At 43.0% G+C, this 25,752-nt stretch overlaps 2 protein-coding genes across 6 annotated transcripts; both read left to right on the top strand.

The window, feature by feature from the left end:
• The first annotated feature begins 1,683 nt into the window (after nucleotides 1-1,683).
• rdh5 (retinol dehydrogenase 5 (11-cis/9-cis)) lies at nucleotides 1,684-7,663 on the top strand. The gene is made up of 6 exons (XM_051693139.1): nucleotides 1,684-1,714; nucleotides 4,340-4,373; nucleotides 4,498-4,823; nucleotides 5,980-6,238; nucleotides 6,493-6,656; nucleotides 6,867-7,663. The coding sequence occupies exons 2-6, from the start codon at nucleotides 4,342-4,344 to the stop codon at nucleotides 7,085-7,087; spliced, it is 1,002 nt and encodes a 333-aa protein (XP_051549099.1). The 5' UTR covers nucleotides 1,684-1,714; nucleotides 4,340-4,341; the 3' UTR covers nucleotides 7,088-7,663.
• A 1,194-nt stretch (nucleotides 7,664-8,857) lies between these two features.
• Nucleotides 8,858-25,704, top strand: LOC127437952 (glutaminase kidney isoform, mitochondrial-like). 5 transcript variants are annotated; one of them, XM_051693129.1, is made up of 18 exons: nucleotides 8,858-9,672; nucleotides 9,873-9,957; nucleotides 11,226-11,347; nucleotides 12,161-12,290; nucleotides 12,373-12,452; nucleotides 12,568-12,731; nucleotides 13,024-13,082; nucleotides 15,459-15,491; nucleotides 16,540-16,598; nucleotides 16,682-16,748; nucleotides 23,322-23,372; nucleotides 23,486-23,662; nucleotides 24,251-24,382; nucleotides 24,476-24,568; nucleotides 24,768-24,829; nucleotides 24,937-25,013; nucleotides 25,115-25,178; nucleotides 25,259-25,704. In XM_051693129.1, exons 1-18 carry the CDS (start codon nucleotides 9,494-9,496, stop codon nucleotides 25,419-25,421), a joined length of 1,797 nt encoding a protein of 598 aa, XP_051549089.1. In that variant the 5' UTR covers nucleotides 8,858-9,493; the 3' UTR covers nucleotides 25,422-25,704. The 5 variants fall into 5 exon arrangements, with proteins under 5 accessions (XP_051549089.1, XP_051549088.1, XP_051549087.1 ...); XM_051693128.1 differs by having other exon boundaries at nucleotides 9,858-9,957; XM_051693127.1 differs by having other exon boundaries at nucleotides 9,855-9,957.
• The last annotated feature ends 48 nt before the right edge of the window (nucleotides 25,705-25,752 follow it).

The raw sequence follows: 25,752 nt of genomic DNA, 5'->3' as shown, positions 1-25,752 counted from the left end.
TTGGAAAAACACATGTAGGCAGGTGTGGGATTCCACACCTCAGCCTGTTCAACAATGCCATTGGTTGGTCTCGTTGTTGTAGCATCTTCTTTCAATTCCTATTGGTGGTGGAGGGAAACCAAAATTCTGGACTGTTCCCACTATTTTCTCTCCTCACAACTGCCGCATCCTGACACACCCTTAAGTAGCTTCAAGTGAAGTTTTGGCATTTTAAAATGCTATTACTGATATATTCAGAAAAAGAAAATTTTCTAATATATATATATTTTTTTCAGCTTAGGACCAAAAGTGGTAGGTGTAGATGATGTGTGAAGTGTTTTTCAGGTTATAATAAGTGTCTGATATGTGACGAATTCTATTCTAATACTATTTTCTCCTTAACAATGTTGTGAGTGAAAAAGATATTGCCCATGGGTGAGATTTGTAATATGACTACCAACTTCAATACACTTTTCATGTGCTATGTTTAACATTTACCTTAAATGAAAAATAAAAATGATTGCAAGTATGCTCACATCATGCATTAGACAATTCTAACCACTTCCAATGTTTCTACCAACATCAACACACTTCTGTATTGTTGCAGTAAATTAAAGTATTGAGTAGGCTTGGTGTTCTTCTGGTTAAATTCTGGGAGAATACTGGAATTTAGTCTATCAGCCACATATGGGCCACATAAGGGCCGTCAGGCCTTAACAGAACTCAGCCAAACAAGAATTACATATTAGGCCCATGTATGTGCCACACAAGCTTTACTAATTTGGCTCCCTACTGGTTGAATTATGGCACTGTTTTGGCTCAGTTCTGGCAAAAAATATCAGTACCAGATTTGGGCCGTCATTCAGCTGTTTATTTGGGCCAAAGCTGTGCCAAAGGATATTTGCTGACAGTATAGCCACGTAAGACGTAAACAATATGCATGTTAACATGATTCTGTGATTTGTTAACATGTTTTATTTTTTTATTTTAGTGATAAAATCGCTTACTAACCTTTTCTGTGTAAAGTTATATCCAATTTTACAAGTTCTTGCCATGAGGATGCAACACTGTAAACCATGCAATCCCGCTAAAAATGGCGATGTGAAGAAAAAGCTCAAATAATACACAATGTAACGGAAGAATTAATGTAGGTGCATTTATAAGAATATAAGCTTCACATTTCTGCCTTTAAACCCTCCAAGAATGGGCCTTGTTCACTTTCATTGTAAGTGTCTCACTGTAACCTCGAGTTTTGCTTTTTTTGAAAGAAAAGTAGGCTTGAGTGGATATTATTTTTGTGGTTATCAACATTATGCCACAAATGCTGTTGATTGAGCTTAACTTGTATTGAACCCGGAATATTCCTTTAACTGTTCCATAGCCGTCCTTAATAACCGCCTCGGGTGGACCCCCGCCCCACGAAGACAATCGATACCAATGGAATGCGATCCATTGGTACCTACAACCCCTTGCACCCCGGGCGATAAGGGGTCCCTCATAAGACCTCGCCATGTGCCCCGCCTTTGCATGGGACATCCCTGCCAACTATTTAGGGATTGCACATACACAACCATTAAAAAATTGCACAAACTGCAATACACTGAGATTGGAGATTAGAAATTGTGGTCCTGTTTTAGAGGATCAGCTTTAGGGATAAATCTCAGAGGCAGTTCCACTCCAGATCACTCACCAAATACACTCAGAACCTGCAGCTCCAATTCCAAGAAGGGAAAAGGTAGGACCGATAATTATTTGCTTTAATTGATTGTAGAGCTTCTGAACAATCAAAAATGAAATATTCAATTTGAAACAAGGAAAATGAAATGAAATGACAGATTTTTATTAACATGGACAGAATGACATATTTTACCACAAAAAACTAAACAAACAAATGATAGTCATTCTCTTTGAATTAGTAATCATGGTCACATGAAAAACAGTGAGTATTAATATGACGTCATAAGTTTTAGTCAAATATAAATGTATTATTTTAAGAAGTTTCAGCACCGTCCTGTGGGGTGACATGCTATAATTTCTCTAAACAAAATTTCATCTTTAACAAAATTTTCGAATTCTTCTATAGATGCAGTTTTAAAGACCTTATAAGTGACATTGTTGATAAATTTAATTATTACATTCAATATTTTTACTTGGAAAAATGCAGTTGTTTTTTACATCAGTCTAGAAAACACTTTTTCTGATTTTAGACTTGGTGTGATTGATTGGTTTAGTAGTTTTAGTGAAAAACTGAGAATCTTTAGCTATTTTATGTCACAAATGTCACATTTGAGCAATCCTTGTACAATAAACACTGGTGGCCAAAAGTTTGGAATAATATACAGATTTTGCTCTTATGGAAAGAAATTGGTACTTTTATTCACCAAAGTGGCATTCAACTGATCACAATGTATAGTCAGGACATTAATAACATGAAAAATTACTATTACAATTTGAAAAAAATGTTCAGAACTTCTTAAACTATTTCAAAGAGTTCTCATCAAAAAATCCTCCACGTGCAGCAATGACAGCTTTGCAGATCCTTGTTATTCCAGCTGTCAGTTTGTCCAGATACTCAGGTGACATTTCACCCCACACTTCCTGTAGCACTTGTCATAGATGTGACTGTCTTGTCGGGCACTTCTCACGCATCTTACAGTCTAGCTGATCCCACAAAAGCTCAATGGGGTTAAGATCCATAACACTCTTTTCCAATTATCTGTTGTCCAATGTCTGTGTTTCTTTGCCCACTCTAACCTTTTCTTTTTGTTTTTCTGTTTCAAAAGTGGCTTTTTCTTTGCAATTCTTCCCATAAAGCCTGCACCCCTGAGTCTTCTCTTTACTGTTGTACATGAAACTGGTGTTGAGCGGGTAGAATTCAATGAAGCTGTCAGCTGAGGACATGTGAGGCGTCTATTTCTCAAACTAGAGACTCTGATGTACTTATCCTCTTGTTTAGTTGTACATCTGGCCTTCCACATCTCTTTCTGTCCTTGTTAGAGCCAGTTGTCCTTTGTCTTTGAAGACTGTAGTGTACACCTTTAAATGAAATCTTAATTTTTGTGGCAATTTCAAGCATTGTATAGCCTTCATTCCTCAAAACAATGATTGACTGATGAGTTTCTACAGAAAGCTGTTTCTGACGTAATATTGATCTTAAGACATGCCAGTCTATTGCATACTGTGGCAACTCAAAAACAAACACAAAGACAATATTAAGCTTCATTTAACGAACCAAATAGCTTTCAACTGTGTTTGATATAATGGCAAGTGATTTTCTAGTACCAAATTAGCAATTTATCATGATTACTCAAGGATAAGGTGTTGGAGTGATGGCTGCTGTCTAGATCTGATCAAAAATGACTTTTTTCAAATAGTGATGGTGCTGTTTTTTACATCAGTAATGTCCTGACTATACATTGTGATCAGTTGAATGCCACTTTGGTGAATTAAAGTACCAATTTCCTTCCGAAACAGCAAAATCTGTACATTATTCCAAACTTTTGGCCACCAGTGTATGTGTGTTTGCCTTTAAATGTTTGCATTTAATAATGGAATGCACATTTACAAATAATATTATCAGTTCTTATAAAATAATTTAACATGAAATTTGAATAGCACTGTTTGTTTGATGATTAATAGCATACATTTCTCAAAGCATAATGTGATTTGGGGCTTAATGTCTCTTTGGTAGGTTTTGTCCTCTTGGTTGTTTAGATGAATCCTCTCCCTTTTTCTTTACTAATCAGTCCCTGGAGCTAATAGGTTTTGAAGCAGTGAGAAGCTTAAAGTGCCTCTCTTGAACTGGATTTAAAAATTTTCGTAACTCATTCTCTAAACCTCTACGTGTCCCTCTTTGTTTCATAAGAGCCTGAGCTCAAGATTTTTCATGTGCTTAGAAAAGCGGTGGTCTTACGCATGTTAGTGTCCTGTGACTACATAATCTAAGACCATTGACAAGCCGTGCACATGGGTCAACAATGTTTAAGTCCAAGTTGCTTTAATTTAACATGTAGGTCTATTACTTGTTATTTCGTCAAACTGATCAATGAAACTGATCTTTAAAAAAATTGTCTGCATTCATTATATTGCTTGTGGCTAGAAAGTAAACTTCGCTCTCTGAAACTGAAAGACTTCAGATTGAACATAACCCTATCCTAAACCCTAGCCTTTGTTAGAAACAAATGCGCTCTCGAGAGAGTTGATCAGTTGAAATATTGCTTGCCCTGTAGTGATTAAAAGAATTTCACCCTAGTGCTCTTTAAAATTTCTGTGCTAATTAAACCTGCCCTTTTTTTATATATATATCTGCCTGGCATTCTACCAAAAATCAACTGTTTACGAAACATCTTTGGAAACTCAGTCATGGAGGGGGAAACGATGTATGAGTACTTAAGGTAAGAACATGTGAATATAACAGCAAAACTAACAAAGTACAGTGAGTTAGAGCAAGCAAATAAACTAAGAAAATAATCAAAAATATGTTACAATCATGTATGTATTCTGTTCTTGTGCTCATAGTAACGATTCCACATTGACATACGGCTTGGGAGCATTTGTGCTGCTGTGGGCTCTGATTTGGTTCTACCGGGACAATCTGGAGGTCAACAAGGTCACGGAGAAACACGTCTTTGTGACTGGTTGTGACTCTGGTTTCGGACACCTACTTTGCAAACGTCTCGACAAACGCGGTTTCCGCGTCCTAGCCGGGTGTCTCACAGAAAAGGGGGCGGATGATCTGAAAAGGGTGACAGGACCGTTCCTGAAGACCTGCATACTGGATGTGTCCAGCACTGCCAGCATTCAGAAAGCTGTGGAATGGACCAAAAAAGAAGTTGGAGATAAAGGTATCAAAATTGTCTTTTCCTGTGATGACAAAATGGTTGTCTCCTTCTGTGACGAGGAGGAGGGTGTGGCTGGGCTGTGAGGATGGACGCCTGGTGCTCCTCCTCATCACACCATCCTATAAACCGGATGTTAAAATAATTATTAGAAAGAAACTTAATAGCGACATTTTTAAAACAAGAATGACCCCTGTTAAGGTCGTCATTAAATTAATTTGACTAGTTCCATAAAGAAAAGTTGATTCAGAGCAAGGCCGGATCTAAGGGAGGGTTGAGGGGGCATTGCCCCCTAGATTTTACTTGTGCCCCCCAGATATTTCTGAAACGACCATGGGTGACTTCCCCTATCCCCAGTCGGATGGCGAAACTAAATGACCAAGGGTTCCGCATATTGACTTTGATACCTTTCAAACTTTCCAGGACTTTGGGGTCTTGCGAAAAATACCGGATGTTCTCTTCCCATGGGTCTCTCTGAATGAATGTAAATTAAGGACTTCCAAAGCATGTTAAAACAATTATTAGAAAGAAACTGAATAGCAAAATCTGTAAAACAAGTGTGACCCCTGTTAAAGTCATCATAAAATGGCATATGCAACTACTTTTACTACTTCCATTAAGAAAAGTCAATTCAAAGCATTGTCGATCTAAGAGGGAGCTGGGGGACATTGCCCCCAAATATTCTTGTTCCCCCTACAGAAACTCCTGAAGCGACCAAGTGGGACCCCCCTACCCCTGGTCGGATGGCAAAAAGTAATGACCAAGGGTTCCACATGTTAACTTTGACATCTTCCAAACTTTCCAGGACTTTGGGGTCTTGTGAATAATGCCGGTCATTCTCTTCCCATGGGTCCCTTTGAAAAAGCATGTTAAAACAATTATTAGAAAGAAACTGAATAGAACATTTTTCAAAACAAGTGTGACCCCTGTTAAAGTCGTCATAAAATGGCATACACAACAAATTTTACTACTTCCAGAAAGAAAAGTCAATTCAGAGAATGGCTGGATCTAAGGGGGAGCTGGGGGGCATTGCCCACCCACCCATGGCCCCCCAGAAACTTCTGAAATTACCAAAGGGGACCCCCAACCCCCCAGTCGGACAGTGAAATGAAATTATCAAGGGGTTCCGCATGTTGACTTTCATATTTTCCAAACTTTCCAGGACTCTGGGGTCTGGTGAACAATGCTGGACGTTCTCTTCCCATGGGTCCCTCTGAGTGGATGAAAATCGAGGACTTCCAAAGCACCCTAAAAGTCAATATGATCGGTGTGATCGAGACCACCATGAACTTCCTGCCTCTTGTCAAAAAGGCCCGTGGTCGAGTGGTTAACGTGGCCTCCGTGCTGGGCAGAGTAGCAGCTAACGGTGGAGGCTACTGCATCTCAAAGTTTGGGGTGGAGAGTTTCTCTGACTGTCTCAGGTACTGTATCATACATACAATTTTTTTTAATATATAGCTGCAACTTTAGGTCAACTTCCTCAGTCACGATATAAGACTGGATTATAAACCTAAATTAAAAACCACTGTGTTATAAAACTATTTTGGAATGCAACAATGCATTAAATTGAGCTTGTGTAGATAGAAGCATCTGCAAATGGTTCTTTATAAAATGACTCATTTCCTGCAGTCTTTGAAAGAAACATTGTAATTTTGAACTCTTTTTGTAATTTTAGGAGGGATATCCAATATTTTGGGGTCAATGTGTGTATAATCGAACCAGGATTTTTCAAGACGCAGGTGACCAGTCTGGAACCCATTGAAAGAGAACTGCACCGCCTCTGGAACCAACTGACTCCTGAAGTGAAGGAGAGTTATGGAGATAAATATTTGGATAAATGTATGTTTTTTTTTACGCCTAAAGACATTTCTACATTTGCATTAAATACCCTGAACATTATTACACATGTCAATGGTTTCAAAGATTACTTTTTCCAAAGCAATTCTCAATATTCTTTCCACTTTATCGTAAATAAATGTCTTCCATTTTGGCAAAACAGCAAAGTATCCAGTACTAATTTTTCTCCTCAAATACACTTTGTCTTTCCAGACATCAACATCCAGAGACTGATCATGCATGCCATATGCGACTCTGACCTCAGCAAAGTGACCAACTGCATGGAACATGCCCTGCTGGCAGTCCACCCAAGAACACGCTATAGTGCAGGCTGGGATGCCAAGCTCTTATGGATCCCCTTGTCTTATATGCCCGCTTGCTTTGTTGACATTGCACTAAAGCTGGTGATGCCAAAGCCGGCCAAAGGCGTATAGATTTAGACTATTGATAAAGTAATTTTAGACTTGATACCATTAACAGATTTGTATTCTGTTTTTTACTTTTGGATTTTGTTTTCTTCTTATGAAACTGGATGATGTTCTGTTTCAGGAGCATATGGCCCACAAGTTTTGGATTTGTTGAATTAGGTTTGTAAGTGTTGAAGTGTTTTCAAGAGATTGCAAAGACTTTAACATGTTTGCAAATTGTAGTGTTTTAAAGACTAAGGAAAGATATTTTTAAAATGTTAAAATGAACACAACTAATAATTTTGAATGAAACGCATATGTAGGTTTACACACTGCATTTGTTTTTCTTGTTCTGCAGATCATTTCTATCATATTCACATGCCTTACAAGTGCATTTTAAAACCCTTAGAGATTGCTTTAGGTCTGAACGAACCAAAAATGTGTCACTTATTCTGTCACCAATTTGTGCCTGTTTGTTATGTACTGTATATTGCTAGATTAATTAACTTTATCTTAAGGTAATGTATTTTTCTGAACCTGACTTACATTGCTCGACTTGCCACCTTATGGATATTTTAATGGAAATATTTATTGGCAAACGGAGTTCACATAAACATTATTCAATTAACAAAAATGTACTTTCTGGCTCATCTGCTACTGGCTTTTGAAAATTTACCAGCATCAGTGCAATGGCACCTCTCACAAAAAATGTTGAGATATCATTATTTTGTTAATCACATTTTCATTTTGGTATCACCAAATTTAATTAGGTAATGTTGAGGGGGGGCCTGGGTAGCTCAGCAAGCAAAGACGCTGACTACCACCCCTGGAGTCGCGAGTTCGAATCCAGAGCATGCTGAGAGACTCCAGTCAGGCTTCCTAAGCTACCAGCTGGCCCGGTTGCTAGTGGGGGTAGAGTCACGTTGGGTTAACCTCCTCGTGGTCGCTATAATGTGGTTCTCGCTCTCGGTGGGGCGCGTGGTGAGTTGTGCGTGTATGCTGTGGAGAATAGCATGAAACCTCCACACACGCTATGTCTCCACAGTAACGCGCTCAACAAGCCACGTGATAAGATGCGCAGATTGACGGTCTCAGACGCGGAGGCAACTGAGATTTGTCCTCCACTACCCGGATTGAGGTGAGTCACTACACCACCGCAAGGACTTAGAGCACATTGGGAATTGGGCATTCCAAATTGGGGAGACATTCCCCCCCAAAAAATTTAGGTAAATGTTGCATAAGTCACAGAACGTTTCTTTAGTTGATCGTTTGAATCTCTTTGATTCCATTTGCTCGTGCTACACTGAAAACCCTAATAAATTGATTTTACTCAACTAATTGAGTAAACTCATTCACTCAGCTGAATTGAGTAATGGCGTCTCCAAAAATGTTGTAATTAAATTTACTTAACTTGGTGATCATATAGAACAATTTTAACTTTTTAAGTTAAAGTAACTAGATGCAAGTAGACAACTCATATTTGCTATTTAAATGTGTTTGTTTCAACTTAATAATTTGAATTGAATGAACTCAAATGTAGGCCTTACAATAACACAGCATACATATTTAGTATAATTATTAAATAACCTTATTTATCCACAGAAATGCATAGACACCTGTAGTCCAGTTGCACATGCACAAGGAGAACTGATAAAGTGTTGACAAGGTCCAACTTGACCAAAGGTCACACAGATTACCTCACCAAACAACTATTTGCAGCAAAGCAACACAAATAATACTACAAAAGAGCTAAAACCTCTATGAAGTCTTAATAACAACTATTTAAATGCCCACAATATGTTCCCTTTGACCAAGAAAACATGAAAAAAATTATGTATATGCCCCATGACCTCAATTATGTACTTAATAGTTTGAGTTATTTACACTTAAAATCTTAAGTCTATGGATTTTTAAGAAAAATAAGTTCAAGGAACATAGATATTTGAGTTATGAACCCAACACTTGACATTTAGACAACTTGATTTTTCCAGTAATGACACCATTAGGGTTTTACGATGCAGGGAATGTTGTACTGCGACATCGCGATTTAACACCACACATATCATTACATTACACTTCCTTAAAATAGCACTCCATTAATACAAAATAGCACGTTTGGTGCCTCTTAATTTTGAACCCTGTTAATACTACTTAATGAATCTATTTAGTCTCTTATAAATATTACACTTAAACCTCACACAAAGTGTTGTCTCAAACCCATGACATGACAGTTGTGACAGTGAAAGTTTAAATACCCAGTGACACACTGAACTTGAAATTTCAACATCACTGTTGGCAAAGTGTCTCAGGCGCTCATCAGATTCCAAGCGCACCTGTTCACACGACTCTGTGGACCGTAATCTGCGACACGGATTTGTTTCATTCCCGTTTTTCCTCTCCAAACCTTAAGTCTATTTCTCCAAGACACTGGAAATGTTCTTTAGCAGGACCCTACGTCTGTCTAATGTTGGACTTGTCGAATTACTCACAAAAGACTTCGTAAAGAGTAGCGCAGTTTATCCGAAAGACAGAGTCTCGAGGACGTCGTTCAGTGTATCATCACGGATTCACGTTGCGAGTTGCGAGTTTATCGCACCTACAGCCACAGATCCGTAAGTCATTTAAAAAATAATGAACAATAAAACAAGCTGTGATTTGAAGATATAATCCATAAAATTTCTTTGCATTAGTTTGGTGTACAGTGTTTTAATGTTCCACTCCACAAGCAAATATCTTGAGGAAGCATGTGTTTTTATGTTACTATGTGTATGCCGACAACATTATTGTATTAAAGCAGAAATATGAAAAACAGAGATCTGTTCTCTGGACTGGAGGACATGCTTTTCTACACAATAACTGAAGGAGCAGAGAAAGTTCCTGTATCTCATTTCATTTCTGTGAGTTTTTCATTGACATACAGTATTTACAAATAAAGTTTTAGATTCTTCTGACTTGGAAATACATTTAATAATAGGAAGACTGAACATGTTAAATAGCCTACTCATCCTGTATATATATCTTGTTGTTCTGACTCTTGGTTTTAGTACTTAATCCAAAACAAATCTGGACTAGATACAGAACAGCTCTCATTTTTACAGTCTACAAACTGAACAGTATCACTATGTAGAGGCAACAGCTGAGAGGCGACACATTTATTGCAGTCACAGTCTAAGGGCTCAAACCACTTTTAACCCCACATGTGTCCTCTGAAATCTGATTTGGTCATGTGTGGACTGGGGCAAGTGTCCTTGTACTTTAGATTGCTTGATATTCGTCACACGTATTGCATTAGCACATGAAAAACATACCCACGCTGCTCCAGACTTGGTGGTACTCTACTGTTGGTGTAATCATTTATAAGTTAGGTCAATGAACAACCCCTGTATAGTATAAATGGCAATCAGAAATAACTTGTTATTAGTCAAATTCTTAGATAGTTTGCCAGGAGGCATTTATGTTTCATTATTGCATACTTAAGGTCATTGATTGGTTGACATTTATATACACTCACTGAGCACTTTAATAGGAACACTATGTTCCTTATGAATTGCCCGACGTGACCTTCTGCTCTTGTAGCCCATTGGCCTCAAGGTTTGAAGTGTTGTGCATTCTGAGATGGCATTCTGCTCACCACAATTGTACAGAGTGGTTATCTGAGTTACCGTAGACTTTGTCAGTTCAAACCAGTCCGGCCATTCTCCGTTGACCTCTCTCATCAACAAGGCGTTTCCGTCTGCAGAACTGCCGCTCACTGGATGTTTTTTTGTTTTTCGCACCATTCTCTATACACTCTAGAGACTGTTTTGTGTGAAAATCCCAGGAGATCAGCAGTTACAGAAATACTCAAACCAGCCCGTCTAGCACCAACAATCATGCCACGCTCCAAATCACTGAGATCACATTTTTTCCCCATTCTGATAGTTGATGTAAATATTAATTGAAGCTCCTGACCCATATCTGCATGATTTTATGCATTGCACTGCCACATGATTGGCTGTTATGTACAGGTGTTCCTAATAAAGTGCTCAGTGAGTGTGTATTAATGTTTGATTAAATTTATGGACTGTGCATAGAGGCATAATAAATGCAAGGCCAGCCAATAAATGGGCAGAATGTTGACTGCGAAAACGCAAAACAAACAGTATACTGACTTTCTATCTTACAGGCTTTGAGAAGCACTGGGCTTCTGACCTCTGACCCTAGACTGCACGACTGCATGGAGAAGATTCGTCAAGCCCTCCGGGAATCGGCCGGTGAAGTCATGATGGATCGCGAGCTGTTCCAAAAGTGAGTTTCTCATATATAACTGATAAGTTTGTATCCATTGGTTTAGATTGCTGCCATGGCCAGCAAAACAGATCAGAGCTGCTTTTGTCCTTCAGCACACATTCATTTAATATTTATTAATTAACAGATCTAATGCTGACATTGTTTCATGGTTAACATTTTCCTCACTGCGATGTCATAGAACTGTAATATGCAACCTTCACTGAAGGACCGTTAAGCCATGCCAACAACTGTTTATAATGGAACAATATTTTAGCATTTCATCATTAAAGATCTACTTCTGTAATTTTACCATCTTTTTTCTTATATTCTTCATCCATTTACATGCTCCACCAGCTGACAAAAACAAAGGAGTGCAATAAAATATTTTACGTTCAGTACTTGTCTTGTTCCTTTCCATCTAGTAGTAGTAGCACTATATACATGGGTGGGTCTAAGGGGGGCTAGGGGGCATTAGCCCCCTAGATTTGCCTCGACATAGCCGTTTACCTCTGCAGGACTGAACCAATGAACTTGTAAACTGGGTTTTTTCCGAGATGGATATAGCTGTAGGCAGAGCAACAAAAAAGGGCTGGAGATCCAAACCACCAGCAAAGATATAGGGAGCCCCTAACTCTTTCCCTAACCCTAACCGTGTGTGGAAGTGATACCCGCTTTTGGAGTTTGCGCAACCCCTTTTGGAATAACCCCACCCTCTTTTGGAGATAACCGGCCTGCAGCTATACCTACTTATATATTTATCTAGGTTATGTTTGACTAGTTGAGTAGGATATAAGTGTTCTCATTGGACAATCTTGATTGATGTCATGACAGGTGTGTGGGTGGCAACATTGTTCTACTAAGTCTCGCTTTCAGGAGGAAGTTTATCATTCCTGAATTTGAAGCATTTGTGAGAATCATCGACCAAATTTACCTAAGATCAAAGCAGCAAAACAACGGGCAGGTATGTCATTAAATCCTCCAGTGGATCCTCACTTATTTGTAAGGGTGTAGTCTCTAGAATCTGTTTTTGTCTTTTTTATTAGGTTGCAAAATACATTCCCCATCTTACCAAGTTTAGTCCTGATCTTTGGGCCGTCTCTCTCTGCACAGTGGATGGTCAAAGGTAAATTGATTTTATGCGATGTACACATTTTGGAAAACAAAATGAATGCATTGTTTTCTAATTTGAAGTTATGGAATGTAATATTGCTACTATTTCTTATACTGACTTGTTTAAGGCACTCAGTTGGAGACACAAAGGTGCCGTTTTGCTTGCAGTCGTGTGTGAAGCCGCTGGAATATGCCATCGCTGTGCACGAACACGGTACGGAACAGGTGCACCGTTATGTGGGAAAGGAGCCGAGCGGATTCACATTCAACAAACTTTCTCTGGGCGAGGACGGTGGGTGAGAAAATATTGAGCAGATGTACTTAAAGTGGAATAGTTCACCCAGAAATGGAAATCTGGTCATCATTAACCCTCATGTGATTCCAAAACCCATTTGACTTTACTTGTGGGGCTGTTAAGCCCCAAGAAGTACCATAAAAGTACCATTAAATTAGTCCAAGACTTTCAAAGCCATACAATAATTTTGTGTGAGAAACCGACTGATAGACGCTCATGCACAAACACATAATAATCAGAAGTTTTTTACATTTTTCTATGCAAGTTGATGCTGTTTTTCTATCCTCAGATAAACCTCACAACCCCATGGTCAACGCTGGAGCGATTGTCATCAGTTCACTTATTAAGGTAAACAAACAACCACTGGTTGAAACCATTGTATGTCACCACTGATTTAGTGACACTTCAGTTGATCAGTTGACAAGATTCATAGAGACACTAAAACTGCCACTCTAACTCAATTTATATATAAATATATATGTATTTATGAAGCATTTGCATTATATAAGGGCAAGAACATTGTAGGATTGTGTACACTGGCGGCCAAAAGTTTGGAATAATGTACAGATTTTGCTGTTTCAGAAGGAAATTGGTACTTTAATTCACCAAAGTGGCATTCAACTGATCACAAAATATAGTCAGGACATTACTGATGTAAACAACAGCACCATCCCTATTTTTATTTTTTATTTTTTTATTTTACCCCATTTTCACCCAATTTGGAATGCCCAATTCCCAGTGCGCTTTTAAGTCCTTGTGGTTGCGTAGTGATTCGCCTCAGTCCGGGTGGCGGAGGATGAATCCCAGTTGCCTCCGCGTCTGAGACCATCAACCCGTGCATCTTATCACGTGGCTTGTTGAGTGCGTTGCCACGGAGACATAGTGCGTGTGGAGGCTTCACGCCATCCACTGTGGCATCCACGCTCAACTCACCACGCGCCCCACCGAGAACGAACCACATTATAGCGACCACGAGGAGGTTACCCCATGTGACTCTACCCTCCCTAGCAACCGGGCCAATTTGGTTGCTTAGGAGACCTGGCTGGAGTCACTCAGCATGCCCTGGGATTCTAACTAGCGAGCTAGCGAACTCCAGGGGTGGTAGCCAGCATCTTTTACCACTGAGCTACCCAGGCCCCCAGCACCATCACTATCTGAAAAAAGTAATTTTTGATCAAATCTAGTCAGGCCCCATTTCCAGCAGCCATCACTCCAACACCATATCCTTGAGTAATCATGCTAAATTGCTAATGTGGTACTATAAATCACTTGCCATTACATCAAACACAGCTGAAAGCTATTTGGTTCGTTAAATGAAGCTTAACATTGTCTTTGTGTTTGTTTTTGAGTTGCCACAGTATGCAATAGACTGGCATGTCGTAAGGTCAATATTAGGTCAAAAATGGCAAAAAAAGAAACAGCTTTCTCTAGAAACTCTTCAGTCAATCATTGTTTTGAGGAATGAAGGCTATACAATGCTTGAAATTGCCAAAAAACTGAAGATTTCATACAAAGGTGTACACTACAGTCTTCAAAGACAAAGGACAACTGGCTCTAACAAGGACAGAAAAAGATGTGGAAGGCCAAATGTACAACTAAACAAGAGGATAAGTACATCAGAGTCTCTAGTTTAAGAAATAGACGCCTCACATGTCCTCAGCTGACAGCTTCATTGAATTCTACCCGCTCAACACCAGTTTCATGTACAACAGTAAAGAGAAGACTCAGGGGTGCAGGCCTTATGGGAAGAATTGCAAAGAAAAAGCCACTTTTGAAACAGAAAATCAAAAAGAAAAGGTTAGAGTGGGCAAAGAAACACAGACATTGGACAACAGATAATTGGAAAAGAGTGTTATAGATCTTAACCCCATTGAGCTTTTGTGGGATCATCTAGACTGTAAGGTGCGTGAGAAGTGCCCGACAAGACAGTCACATCTATGGCAAGTGCTATAGGAAGTGTGGAGTGAAATGTCACCTGAGTATCTGGACAAACTGACAGCTAGAATGCCAAGGATCTGCAAAGCTGTCATTGCTGCACGTGGAGAATTTTTTGATGAGAACTCTTTGTAGTAGTTTAAGAAGTTCTGAACATTTTTGTACAACAAAATTGTAATAGTAATTTTTCATGTTATTAATGTCCTGACTATACATTGTGATCAGTTGAATGCCACTTTGGTGAATAAAAGTACCAATTTATTTCCATAAGAGCAAACTCTGTACATTATTCCAAACTTTTGGCCGCCAGTGTATATTTGTTTGTTAAAATGATAAAGATCAGCTCAAACTCCTTGCTCAAGTCCAAAACAAACAGTGGTATGCGCACATGTACTGATGTGTGGATTGGGCCAAGAATTCAGGTCAGCTTAAAAAACTTTGGCCCAGAATTCCAGCTCTGAAGTATGTGGACAAACCGAATGCCTCTGCTGCATGTGCCATTTGGTTTAGCCTGACCTTGGCTCTTAAGCAATGAGCTGGAGTATAAGTGGTTTGGAGTGATACCAGCCAGTTCAAAGCATCATTTGTAGTAGGTGTGTTTGAGCTGTTGTTAGAACCAGATAGCTGAACTAGTCCAATCAGAATCTCTCAGTCTATTTCGGTCTGTGCTCGCAAAGTTCCTAGAGTTCTACAGTACATGCTTGAACACATAAAAGTCACCTAATCAATGTCATACATTAGTATACTTTGAAGTATTACAGTAAGATTGTGTTCTCTCATTTTATACAGCCTGGTGCCAAAAAGGCAGAGAAGTTTGACTATGTAAGTTATAAGCTGTTGAATGTTGTCATTGTAAAGACTAAAGGCCAAAGTATACTTCGGTTTTCTGTGCACACAAATTTCGTCATCAGCACAGTACGTGCGGACTATCTGGGTGCAACCCAGATTTTCTAGACAGTCCGCATCTTTGTACGTCATTGCCATATGCTCCTGCTGTTGACTGTGCTAAAAAAGTATCACAAGCAGTCGTGAGGTGTAAGCGTGCATAGAGCACGTCTACATGGGCTCGTGGTCAATAGAGTGTACTTTGAAAGGCTAGAGTGCTCAATTGTGCATAAGATGTAACAGCATGTGGAAAAACGAAGTATACCGTAGTCTGTGCTTACGGTATGTCAAACAATGCTGTGAACCCACTGATTTTAATGATGGATGTTGCTGCAAAGGGCCGCAGAGGAAAAATGAAGGGTTTGCGAAAGTGATTCGTCCAACCAAAAATGAGAGTTTCAGATGGGCGGGTCCAGTTTTGAATTTCAATTTCGCTTTATTCCGAGAAGGATGTAGCTGCAGGCAGTGCTCCAAAAAGAGGCAGGAGCTCCAACTGCCATTAAAGATACAAGGAGCCCCTAACCAAACCCTTTCCCTAACCTCAACCATGAGTGGAAGTGACGGCCCCTTTTGAAATTAGTGCTACCCCCTATTGGAGTAACCACACCCACTTCTGGAGTAACCCCACCCTCTTTTGGAGATTACACCCCCATTTGCAGGTCTCTGGCCTGCAGCTATACCTACTTGTGTATTTCCGCTAAATTTCTCTCCTCATTCCTCTGTGGTACACACCCTTAAAATGTATATTATCCATTCCAAACCGTCAAACATCAGAGTTTTCTGTAGTGTGTATTCACCCGAACTTTGCAATTACCGAACTTCTTGTTGGTGTCACTGAAACAATGCTAAACTACCAAAAACGATCCAATGCATTTTGGTTTTGACTATCATCTAGACAGGACCAGGTGTGATCTCAAACACTTTGACTGTTTGGTAATGCCTTCTTTTCTTCAAAGAAACATAATTTTGTTGGTCTTTTTCCAAGGTGATGGAATTTGTGAAGAAAATGACAGGCAGCGAGTATGTGGGTTTCAGTAACGCAACGTGAGTCTTGCGTTTTGACAACTTACACTAGTTTTGCACTCAGTTTCATTGGCATTCATTTTCGTATGATCATTGTTTAACAGGTTCCAGTCGGAGAAGGAAACAGGAGACAGAAACTTTGCCATAGGATACTACCTAAAAGAAAAAAAGGTTTGTTCTTAAGTGAAACATCACTTAGAAAAAAAAATCTATATTTCCCTATCTGTCACTCACTCGATGTTGTGTCGATGTAGCAACGCTAGGGGTCACACTTGGGAGCCCGAGACACCTCTGGTCTTTGATAAAAGGCCAATGAAAATTGGCGAGTGGTATTTGCATGCCACTCCCCTGGACATACCGGTATAAAAGGAGCTGGTATGCAACCACTCATTCAGATTTTCTCTTCGGAGCCGAATGGTCATGCTCATTGAGCTGAATATCACTGTTCATTCATCTCTGCTGGATCTGACGGCACATTTCAGCGGCTTCTCCCTCCTCTGTACTGGTGCACTGCAGAGAACGCCCCTGGGCGCTTCGGCAGAAAAACTAGAGAGTATATTTTCTGAAAGAGCTTTTTTCCCCTCTAAAAGAGTATATATTTCTCTAAAAGAGCGCACACACGGAACGTCTTTTTAAAGACGCGTCTTTTTAAAGATGCCTTTCCGATTGTGTGTTATTCCTGGTTGTGGTTGTTATCTCTCAACTTCGGATGGTCATGATCGCTGTCTTTCGTGTCTGGGCTTAACCCACACGGAAGCAGCGTTTGTGAGTGGTTCATGTTCTCACTGTGAGAACATGACCATGGCAACGTTGCGGTCGCGGCTTGCTTTCGTAAGAAAGCAAGCCACCCCAGCGGCTCCCCGCCTCGGTCCTTCTACCTACGGGTATGAGGCCAGCGCGGCTAGCACTGGGGGCAATTTGGGGACCCCAATGGGATCGTCTCCGCCGGGTATCCCCCCGCGGACCTCCCATTCCCCAGCATGCTCGTCTGCCCCAATCGGGGTTCCGGATGAGTTCACCAGCTCATCTCACGGTGAGTCTGGCTTCTTGTTCGGAGCTCGCGGAGATGATGAGCTCTCGAGCGCAGCATCGGAGAGCGGGCTTGTCCAGTCGGACGCAGAAGCCTCAGCTTTTGGGGCTTCCCCCTTCGGGGACGATTGCCCAGTCACAGGCCGATGCCAAAATGACGGACATGCTTTCCCAGGTGGCCGCGAGCGTCGGGTTAGAGTAGAACCCTCTGCTCTCCCCTGAACCCTCGCGGCTTGATGATTGGTTTCTGGGCTTGCGGCGCCGCTCAAAGCAGCCGCACCATGCTCCAGCACCATTCTTCCTGGAAGTGCATGAGGAGCTGACGAAGTCATGGGAGGCACCTTTCACTGCCCGGCCCCGACTCTGCAGTTCCCCCGCTCTCACTACCCTCGATGGCGGGGCGGCCAAGGGCTATACGGCGATTCCCCCGGTGGATAAGGCGCTCGCAGTGCACTTATGCCCGCAGAGCGCCACCACCTGCCATGGATGCCCTAAGCTCCCGTCCAAGCCCTGTAGGCTCACGTCGTCCCTGATGGCTAAAGCCTACAGTGCTGCTGGACAAACCGCCTCTGCCCTGCAAGCCATGGCTCTTCTGCAGGTCCACCAAGCCAAGGCGCTGAAAGAACTGCACGAGGGTAGTTCCGCCCCAGATTTGATGCAGGAACTGCGCTTGGTGACTGACCTCACCCTCCGGGCGACGAAGGTCACAGCGCGGTCTCTCGGGTGGACGATGGCCACACTAGTGGTCCAGGAGCGCCACCTTTGGCTCAACCTGGTTGAGATGGGCGAGGCCAACAAGACACGGTTCCTTGCTGCCCCCATTTCCCAGGCGGGCCTATTCAGTGACACTGTCGAGGACTTTGCCCAGCAGTTCTCGACGGTGAAGCAGCAGACGGAGGCAATCCGGCACATCCTGCCCCGGCACGGCTCAAGATCCCGCACCCCGTCTGCTCGTCACCAAGGGCATTCCCCTGCGGTGACTGCACCAGCTCCGCCGCAGCCCGGGCTTTTTCTTGCAGGATTGGCACTCCAGCGGTGCCCTTTCCGCCCCTGAGCACACAGCTGTGGCACACAGCCGCCCCCGATGTGGCAGCCTCCATGTGTTACGAGGACAGGCCTCTTCCTCCCCCATCCCAGGCTGTTCCGGGGGTGGTCACAAGGAACCAGGTAAGTGCTTCGATGTCCCTAGACTCTGCATGGCCATGACGTGCTGTGACACCACGCGCTCCGCCCCGCTGCGAGGCCCCACCTGCTGGTACATCTGACGACATTGTCCCCTTGGTCCCCCTCGCGTGGAATTTGGACGCATGGCTTGCGCTTTCCAATCCGTCGCGGTGGCTGATCTGGACCATCAAACTCGGCTACGCGATTCAGTTCACCAGGAGCCCGCCCAGGTTCAGCGGTATTCATTTCACCCTGGTCAAGGGCGAAAATGCCGCCACCCTGCGTGCTTCCTATGGAGAACCTGTCCCTCCAGCCGAGATAAAGAAAGGGTATTACAGCCCCTACTTCATCGTACCGAAAAAAGGCGGTGGGTTGTGGCCAATCTTGGACCTGCGAGTACTGAACCGGGCTTTACACAGACTCCTGTTCAAGATGCTGACGCAAAGATGCATTCTGGCGAGCGTCCGGCATCAAGATTGGTTCACGGCGGTAGACCTGAAGGATGCGTACTTTCACGATCCTTCCTCGACACAGACCCTTCCTGCGGTTTGCGTTCAAGGGTCAGGCGTATCAGTACAAAGTCCTCCCTTTTGGCCTGGCCCTGTCTCCTCGCGTCTTTACGAAGATCGCAGAGGCTGCCCTTGCCCCGTTAAGGGAGGTGGGCATTCGCATTCTCAACTATCTCGATGACTGGCTAATCCTAGCTCACTCTCGAGATGTGTTGTGTGCACACAGGGACCTGGTGCTCTCACACCTCAGCTGGCTAGGGCTTCGGGTCAACTGGGAAAAGAGCAAGCTCCTCCCGGTTCAGAGCATCTCTTTTCTTGGTTTGGAGTTGGACTCAGTCTCCTTGATGGCATGCCTTACGAATGAGCGTGCCCAGTCAGTGCTGGCATGTTTGAAGGTGTTCAAACAGGGAACAGCGGTTCCACTGAAACTGTTTCACAGGCTCCTGGGGCATATGGCATCCTCAGCGGTGGCCACCCTGCTCGGGTTGATGCATATGAGGCCACTTCAGCACTGGGTCCAGACTCGAGTCCCGAGACGGGCATGGCACCACGGGACACACCGCGTGGCAATTACGTCGGTCTGTCACCGTCTTTTCAGCCATTGGACCGACCTCTCGTATCTACGAGCAGGTGTTCCTCTAGAACTGGTCTCCAGGCATGTCGTGGTCACGACAGATGCCTCCAAAACGGGCTGGGGTGCTGTTTGCAACAGGCACGCAGCCGCCGGCCTCTGGACGGGCTCGCGACTGCATTGGCACATCAACTGCCTCGAGTTATTGGCAATTCTGCTCACCCTGCAGAGGTTCTGGCCATTGATCCAGGGCAAGCACGTGTTAGTTTGGACGGACAGCATGGCAGCGGTAGCATATGTCAACCGCGAAGGCGGTCTGCGCTCTCGCTGTATGTCACAACTCGCCCGCTGTCTCCTCCTCCGGAGTCAGCAGCACTTCAAGTCGCTGCGAGCCACTCACATCCCGGCCAACCTCAACACTACAGCGAACGCGCTGTCACGGCAGGTTTCCCTCAGGGGAGAGTGGAGACTCCACCCTCAGGTGGTCCAGCTGATTTGGAATTGATTTGGACGGGCACAGGTGGACCTGTTCGCCTCTCAAGAATCCTCCCACTGCCCGCTCTGGTACGCCCTCACTGAGGCTCCCCTCGGCATAGACGTGCTGGCACACAGCTGGCCCCCTGGCCTATACAAATATGCGTTTCCCCCAGTGAGCCTGCTTGCACAGACCCTGTGCAAGGTCAGGGAGGACGAGGAGCAGGTCGTCCTGGTAGCACCCTACTGGACCACCTAGACATGGTTCTCGGACCTCATGCTCCTTGTGACAGCTTCCCCCTGGTGAATTCCCCTGAGGCACCCTCTGGCACCCGCGCCCAGACCTCTGGAATCTCCATGTCTGGTCCCTGGACGGGACGTGGAAGACCTAAGCGGTCTACCACCCGCGGTGGTAGACACAATCACTCAGGCTAGGGCCCCCTCTACGAGGCACCTGTATGCCTTTAAGTGGTGTCTGTTCGCTAAGTGGTGTTCTTCCTGACGTGAAGACCCCCAGAGATGTGCAGTCGGATCAGTGTTTTCCTTCCTGCAGGAGAGGTTGGAAGGGAGGCTGTCCCCCTCCACCTTGAAGGTGTACGTTGCCACCATAGCAGCACACCACGACGCAGTTGACGGTAAGTCCTTAGGGAAGCATGACCTGATCATCAGGTTCCTAAGAGGCACCAGGAGGCTGAATCCCTCCAGACCGTGCCTCGTTCCCTCATGGGATCTCTCCGTAGTTCTTCAGGGTCTACAGAGAGCCCCCTTTGAGCATTTGCAGTCAGCCGAGCTTAAGGCACTCTCCTTGAAGACTGCCCTCCTGACTGCGCTCACTTCCATCAAGAGGGTAGGTGACCTGCAAGCGTTCTCTGTCAGCGAAACGTGCCTGGAGTTCGGTCCAGGTTACTCTCACGTGATCCTGAGACGCCGACCGGGCTATGTGACCAAGGTTCCCACCACCCCTTTTAGGGACCAGGTGGTGAACCTGCAAGCGCTGCCCCAGGAGGAGGTGCGCGCTTTACGCATCTATTTGGATCGCATGCAGAGCTTTAGAGTCTCTGAGCAGCTCTTTGTCTGCTTTGGTGCACAGCGGAAAGGAAGCGCTGTCTCCAAGCAGAGGATTGCCCACTGGCTCGTTGATGCCATAACTATGGCATATCTCGCCCAAAACATGCCGCCCCCGGTAGGGCTACGAGCCCATTCTACCCGAGGTGTAGCGGCTTCCAGGACCCTGGCCAGAGGTGCCTCTCTAACAGATATTTGCAGAGCAGCAGGCTGGGCAACACCCAACACCTTTGCAAGGTTCTACAACCTCCGGGTGGAACCGGTTTCGTCCCAGGTAGTGGCACGCAACACAAGCGGATAAGCCCGGGATAGCTGGCCGGGTGTATCGCTTGCACATAGTGCCTTCCACCTCCCTTGGAGCTGAAGATGTGCACCATTCATTCCCAGTAGTGTTCGCAAACTTTGTTCCCTGGTTGACTTCCTCCGAGCTCTGTGGCAGTCGAGTTTTCGGAGAGACTCATTGCCGGCCCAGTACACGCGCTAACTAAGAGCCCTGTTCTGGGGTAGGTGCTCCGCATGTGGCGGTTCCCTGTAAGGCTAACCCCATGCGATATATTTCTTCCACTAGTTCGTTTCCCTGCTGGCAAACTGCGTCTTCCTTGGGCAAAGCCCCTCTGCCCCAGTCTCCATGTTTGTAGTAACTCCTCCCCCATTGGGCAGGATCTACCTTGAAGGCTCTCCACATGGTTGGAAAGACCATGTGACGTATTCTTCCACTTAAATATCCCCCCCCTCTTTGGGCGAGGTGTGGTCTCCGCAGTGTCTTCCCCTTGGGAGGGACACCCCCCGACTAGACCTGGCGGCCCAGTTGGATAATCCCCCTTCTTTTTTAGGGAGTGGAAAAAGAGAAGGGGAAAAGAGGCCACGACTGGGTTAAGCCTGTCTCTATCTTTGGGTAGTCGACTTGTCCCCAAAAAGGGCCGTTCGACATTCATAACTATGTTGGGGGAGGTTACTTGTCGACCTGGTGTGCTGGCTATGAGGCACACAGCAAGTCTGCCCACCACACACCACCAGTTCACGTAACACAGTTCAGCCTTGTGGCGTTTCATATAGGGACCCTGAGTGTCACTACATCGACACAACGTCGAGTGAGTGACAGATAGGGAACGTCATGGTTACTGGTGTAACCTCCGTTCCCTGATGGAGGGAACGAGACGTTGTGTCCCTACTGCCACAACGCTGAACTACCCGCTGAAATGGCTGGAACTTATATCGGCTCCTCAGCATAAAACCTGAATGAGTGGTTGCATACCAGCTCCTTTTATACCCGTATGTCCGGGGGAGTGGCATGCAAATACCACTCGCCAATTTTCATTGGCCTTTTATCAAAGACCAGAGGTGTCTCGGGCTCCCAAGAGTGACCCCTAGTGTCACTACATCGACACAACGTCTCGTTCCCTCCATCAGGGAACGGAGGTTACACCAGTAACCATGACGATTTTTTTGCTATCCTTTAAAAATGTTTTCGATCCCATAGAGCAAAATTCTGTTTTCTGACATGACTTTTGATGTATTTTAAAAAATACAAAAATAATTAATAATTATATATATATATATATCAGGAGGAATACTGCTAATATAGAATCTATAATATGTATTTTTAAATATATATAATAGTTATACATTTGTAGTGATATATTTTTGGCCATCTTTTAATATTTGATCAAGATATACACAATATTTTATCAAAATATATTACTGTGTTTTTTTTTGGTATATTCTCACTACTTTGTATCTACATTTTATTACATTTATTCATTTAACAGATGAACCAAATCAAAGCAATTTACAGTGCTTTCAAGAGTTTTTCAAGATACATTGTATCACTATGTGTGTATCTAACCCATATGGAACCCAAATTTACTAAATATTTTTAAGAAAATAATGCACCTGAGCTCACCTGAGTGATTGTGAAGTTCCTCTTTGCAGTGTTTTCCTGCTGGAGCTGAAATGATAGATGCACTGGACTTTTACTTCCAGGTTGGTTCATTTGACACTTCATTTGATGTATAGATTAGCCTTAGCGCTAACAGACATAAACTGATTGTGATTTCATGATATTTAAATATTAAATAATTCTCATAATCCCATAGCTGTGCTCCATAGAAGTCACCTGCGAGTCTGGCAGTGTGATGGCCGCTACACTGGCTAACGGAGGCATCTGTCCAATCACAGGAATGACGGTTTTGAGCGCAGAGGCCGTACGGAACACGCTCAGTATGATGCACTCCTGCGGGATGTATGACTACTCGGGACAGTTTGCTTTCCATGTGAGTAAAGGAACCTACAGTAGGTCTGATATTAGGCAATTTAATGATTTTATTATGGCTGTCAGTTGCTGTCGCTTTTGGAGCGCCTCACTGTGGTTGCATCGCGTTTTACTGATTTTCAGCGTCTCTAACCATAAACGGCACATTTTTAGCATGCTGTCAAGTTAAATGTAGTTTGAAACTTGAATCTCCAGACCCCTGCATTCAGCTCCACCCAGCTGGCTTCAAACATGTGTCAGTTTGTTTGTCTGTACTGCTGGAGATGCGCTTACTGCCCCCTGCTGACTGAGACTCGCAAAAATATAGAAAAATTCTTTATTGCAGAATATACGTACGGTATGGGGGCATCATTAATTGCATTAATTAATTTTTTTTTTTTTTATCATTAATCACACTAAATTAACATTTAAATCCACAACCTTAGTTATTATTATTATTATTATTATTATTATTATTATTATTAACATATTTAATTTAAATTAAAATTTTCAACTGGGCCAGATGTAACTTTGAAAATTATTAACTTTTAAACTAGCACTTTAGTATCATTTTTGTCTTTATGTATCTCTATATATCTGAATGTTTCAGGTGGGGTTACCTGCTAAGTCAGGTGTGTCCGGTGCCGTGCTGCTGGTGGTGCCAAATGTGATGGGTGTCATGTGTTGGTCGCCCCCTCTGGACAAAGTCGGAAACAGCGTCCGCGGAATCAGCTTTTGCCAGGTAAATCTACTCCTATTTTAATTATTACCCTACATTTTTAATTCCACACCAGAATATTTTTTTATTTTTTATTTGTAACCCTTCTGTAATTAGGAACTGGTTTCTTTGTTCAACTTCCACAATTATGACAATCTACGGCACTTTGTAAAGAAGCAGGACCCTCGTAGACAGTCTGGGGATGACAGGGTAACAGCAAACCAGAAAATATGATTTATTTAGCAGTGTTATGGCATGATTTTAGTTGTTTTTATTGCATACACATGTGCACCAAAAGGCTTTTAATCCAAGTATAAACTTAAGGCTGTTGTCTAGACTTGTACTTGTTCCAGAAATAATGTAAACTTTGCCTTTCTCTCAAACCCAATCTGCTTCTTTGGTGTTTTAGAACAAGTCTGTGGTGAATCTGATGTTTGCAGCCCACAGTGGTGATGTCTCTGCCCTGAGGAGGTCATTTTATGCAATTTACAATGTCTTTTCTCTGGCTTCAGATTCTTTTTGAGTACTACCGATATTTGCTTGACTTTCATTTGCCTTACCTCTCGTTTTCTTCTCAGGTTTGCTCTCTCATCCATGAATATGGAGCTGAAGGACTACGACTCTCGTACACCTCTCCATGTAGCTGCTGCAGAGGGTAGAAGAGTCTTTTGTAAACTTAAAGCATTTTTTTACTGTCAAATATGGTTTGTTTGGTTATAAATTCCATCTTTCTTATGTGTATCTTGTTTGTTTCAGGTCACATGGATGTTGTGGTATTTCTGACACGGGTCTGCAGTGTCAACCCTTTTGTAAAAGACCGGTATGAGGCTTGTTTTTTCCCAACCTTTGCCTTAAGCTTCATTCGTTTGATCATACGTAACTTCCTATGTCTTAATTTAGGTGGGGAAACATACCTCGGGATGACGCCATGCAGTTCGGACACACAGAAGTGGTGAAAATCTTGCAGGAATATGAACAGAACTGCTGTCAAATAACCTCTAAGACTGATGCAGACAACCTCAACTGCCAATCCAAATTATCTTCTCTGGAGGGAAGAGTTTAATCTGCTATACGTTTCACAGATTTACATTTTTAAGATTCCTTAGGACTGAAGATCAAGCCATGAGATATGTATTAAGAATAAGGGCACTTATATGGAATGGAGAGAAAAGTGGTCACTGTGTTTTTTATTTCGATGTAAATATGAAATGTTTGTAAACAATTTGTATTATATAGGTGTTTCAGCTTGACAGCATTACCCTTATTGAAAATCTGGATGACTTGGTTATATAGTATAAAAAGAATGTACAGTATTTTGTGATTAATAAAGTCTATTCTAAGACCTTTATGGACTGGGACCACTTTTAAAAAGGCATTTCATTGCAAGATGTAAT

Source organism: Myxocyprinus asiaticus, chromosome 49 (assembly GCF_019703515.2).
Source record: "Myxocyprinus asiaticus isolate MX2 ecotype Aquarium Trade chromosome 49, UBuf_Myxa_2, whole genome shotgun sequence".
Lineage (NCBI taxonomy): Eukaryota > Metazoa > Chordata > Actinopteri > Cypriniformes > Catostomidae > Myxocyprinus > Myxocyprinus asiaticus.
The sequence above is the reverse complement of the archived record's forward strand: the minus strand, read 5'-3'. Positions and strand labels throughout refer to the sequence as shown.

Excerpts from the sequence above, each read along its gene's own strand:
- LOC127437952 (XM_051693127.1), top strand. The coding sequence starts at position 9,494 with ATGTTCTTTAGCAGGACCCTACGTCTGTCTAATGTTGGACTTGTCGAA. Across the intron at positions 11,348-12,160 it reads GATCGCGAGCTGTTCCAAAA|GTGTGTGGGTGGCAACATTG; the intron begins GTGAGTTTCTCA and ends ATGTCATGACAG. Across the intron at positions 23,663-24,250 it reads CGGGACAGTTTGCTTTCCAT|GTGGGGTTACCTGCTAAGTC; the intron begins GTGAGTAAAGGA and ends TGAATGTTTCAG.
- rdh5 (XM_051693139.1), top strand. The coding sequence starts at position 4,342 with ATGGAGGGGGAAACGATGTATGAGTACTTAAG. Across the intron at positions 6,239-6,492 it reads AGTTTCTCTGACTGTCTCAG|GAGGGATATCCAATATTTTG; the intron begins GTACTGTATCAT and ends TTGTAATTTTAG. Across the intron at positions 6,657-6,866 it reads AGATAAATATTTGGATAAAT|ACATCAACATCCAGAGACTG; the intron begins GTATGTTTTTTT and ends TTGTCTTTCCAG.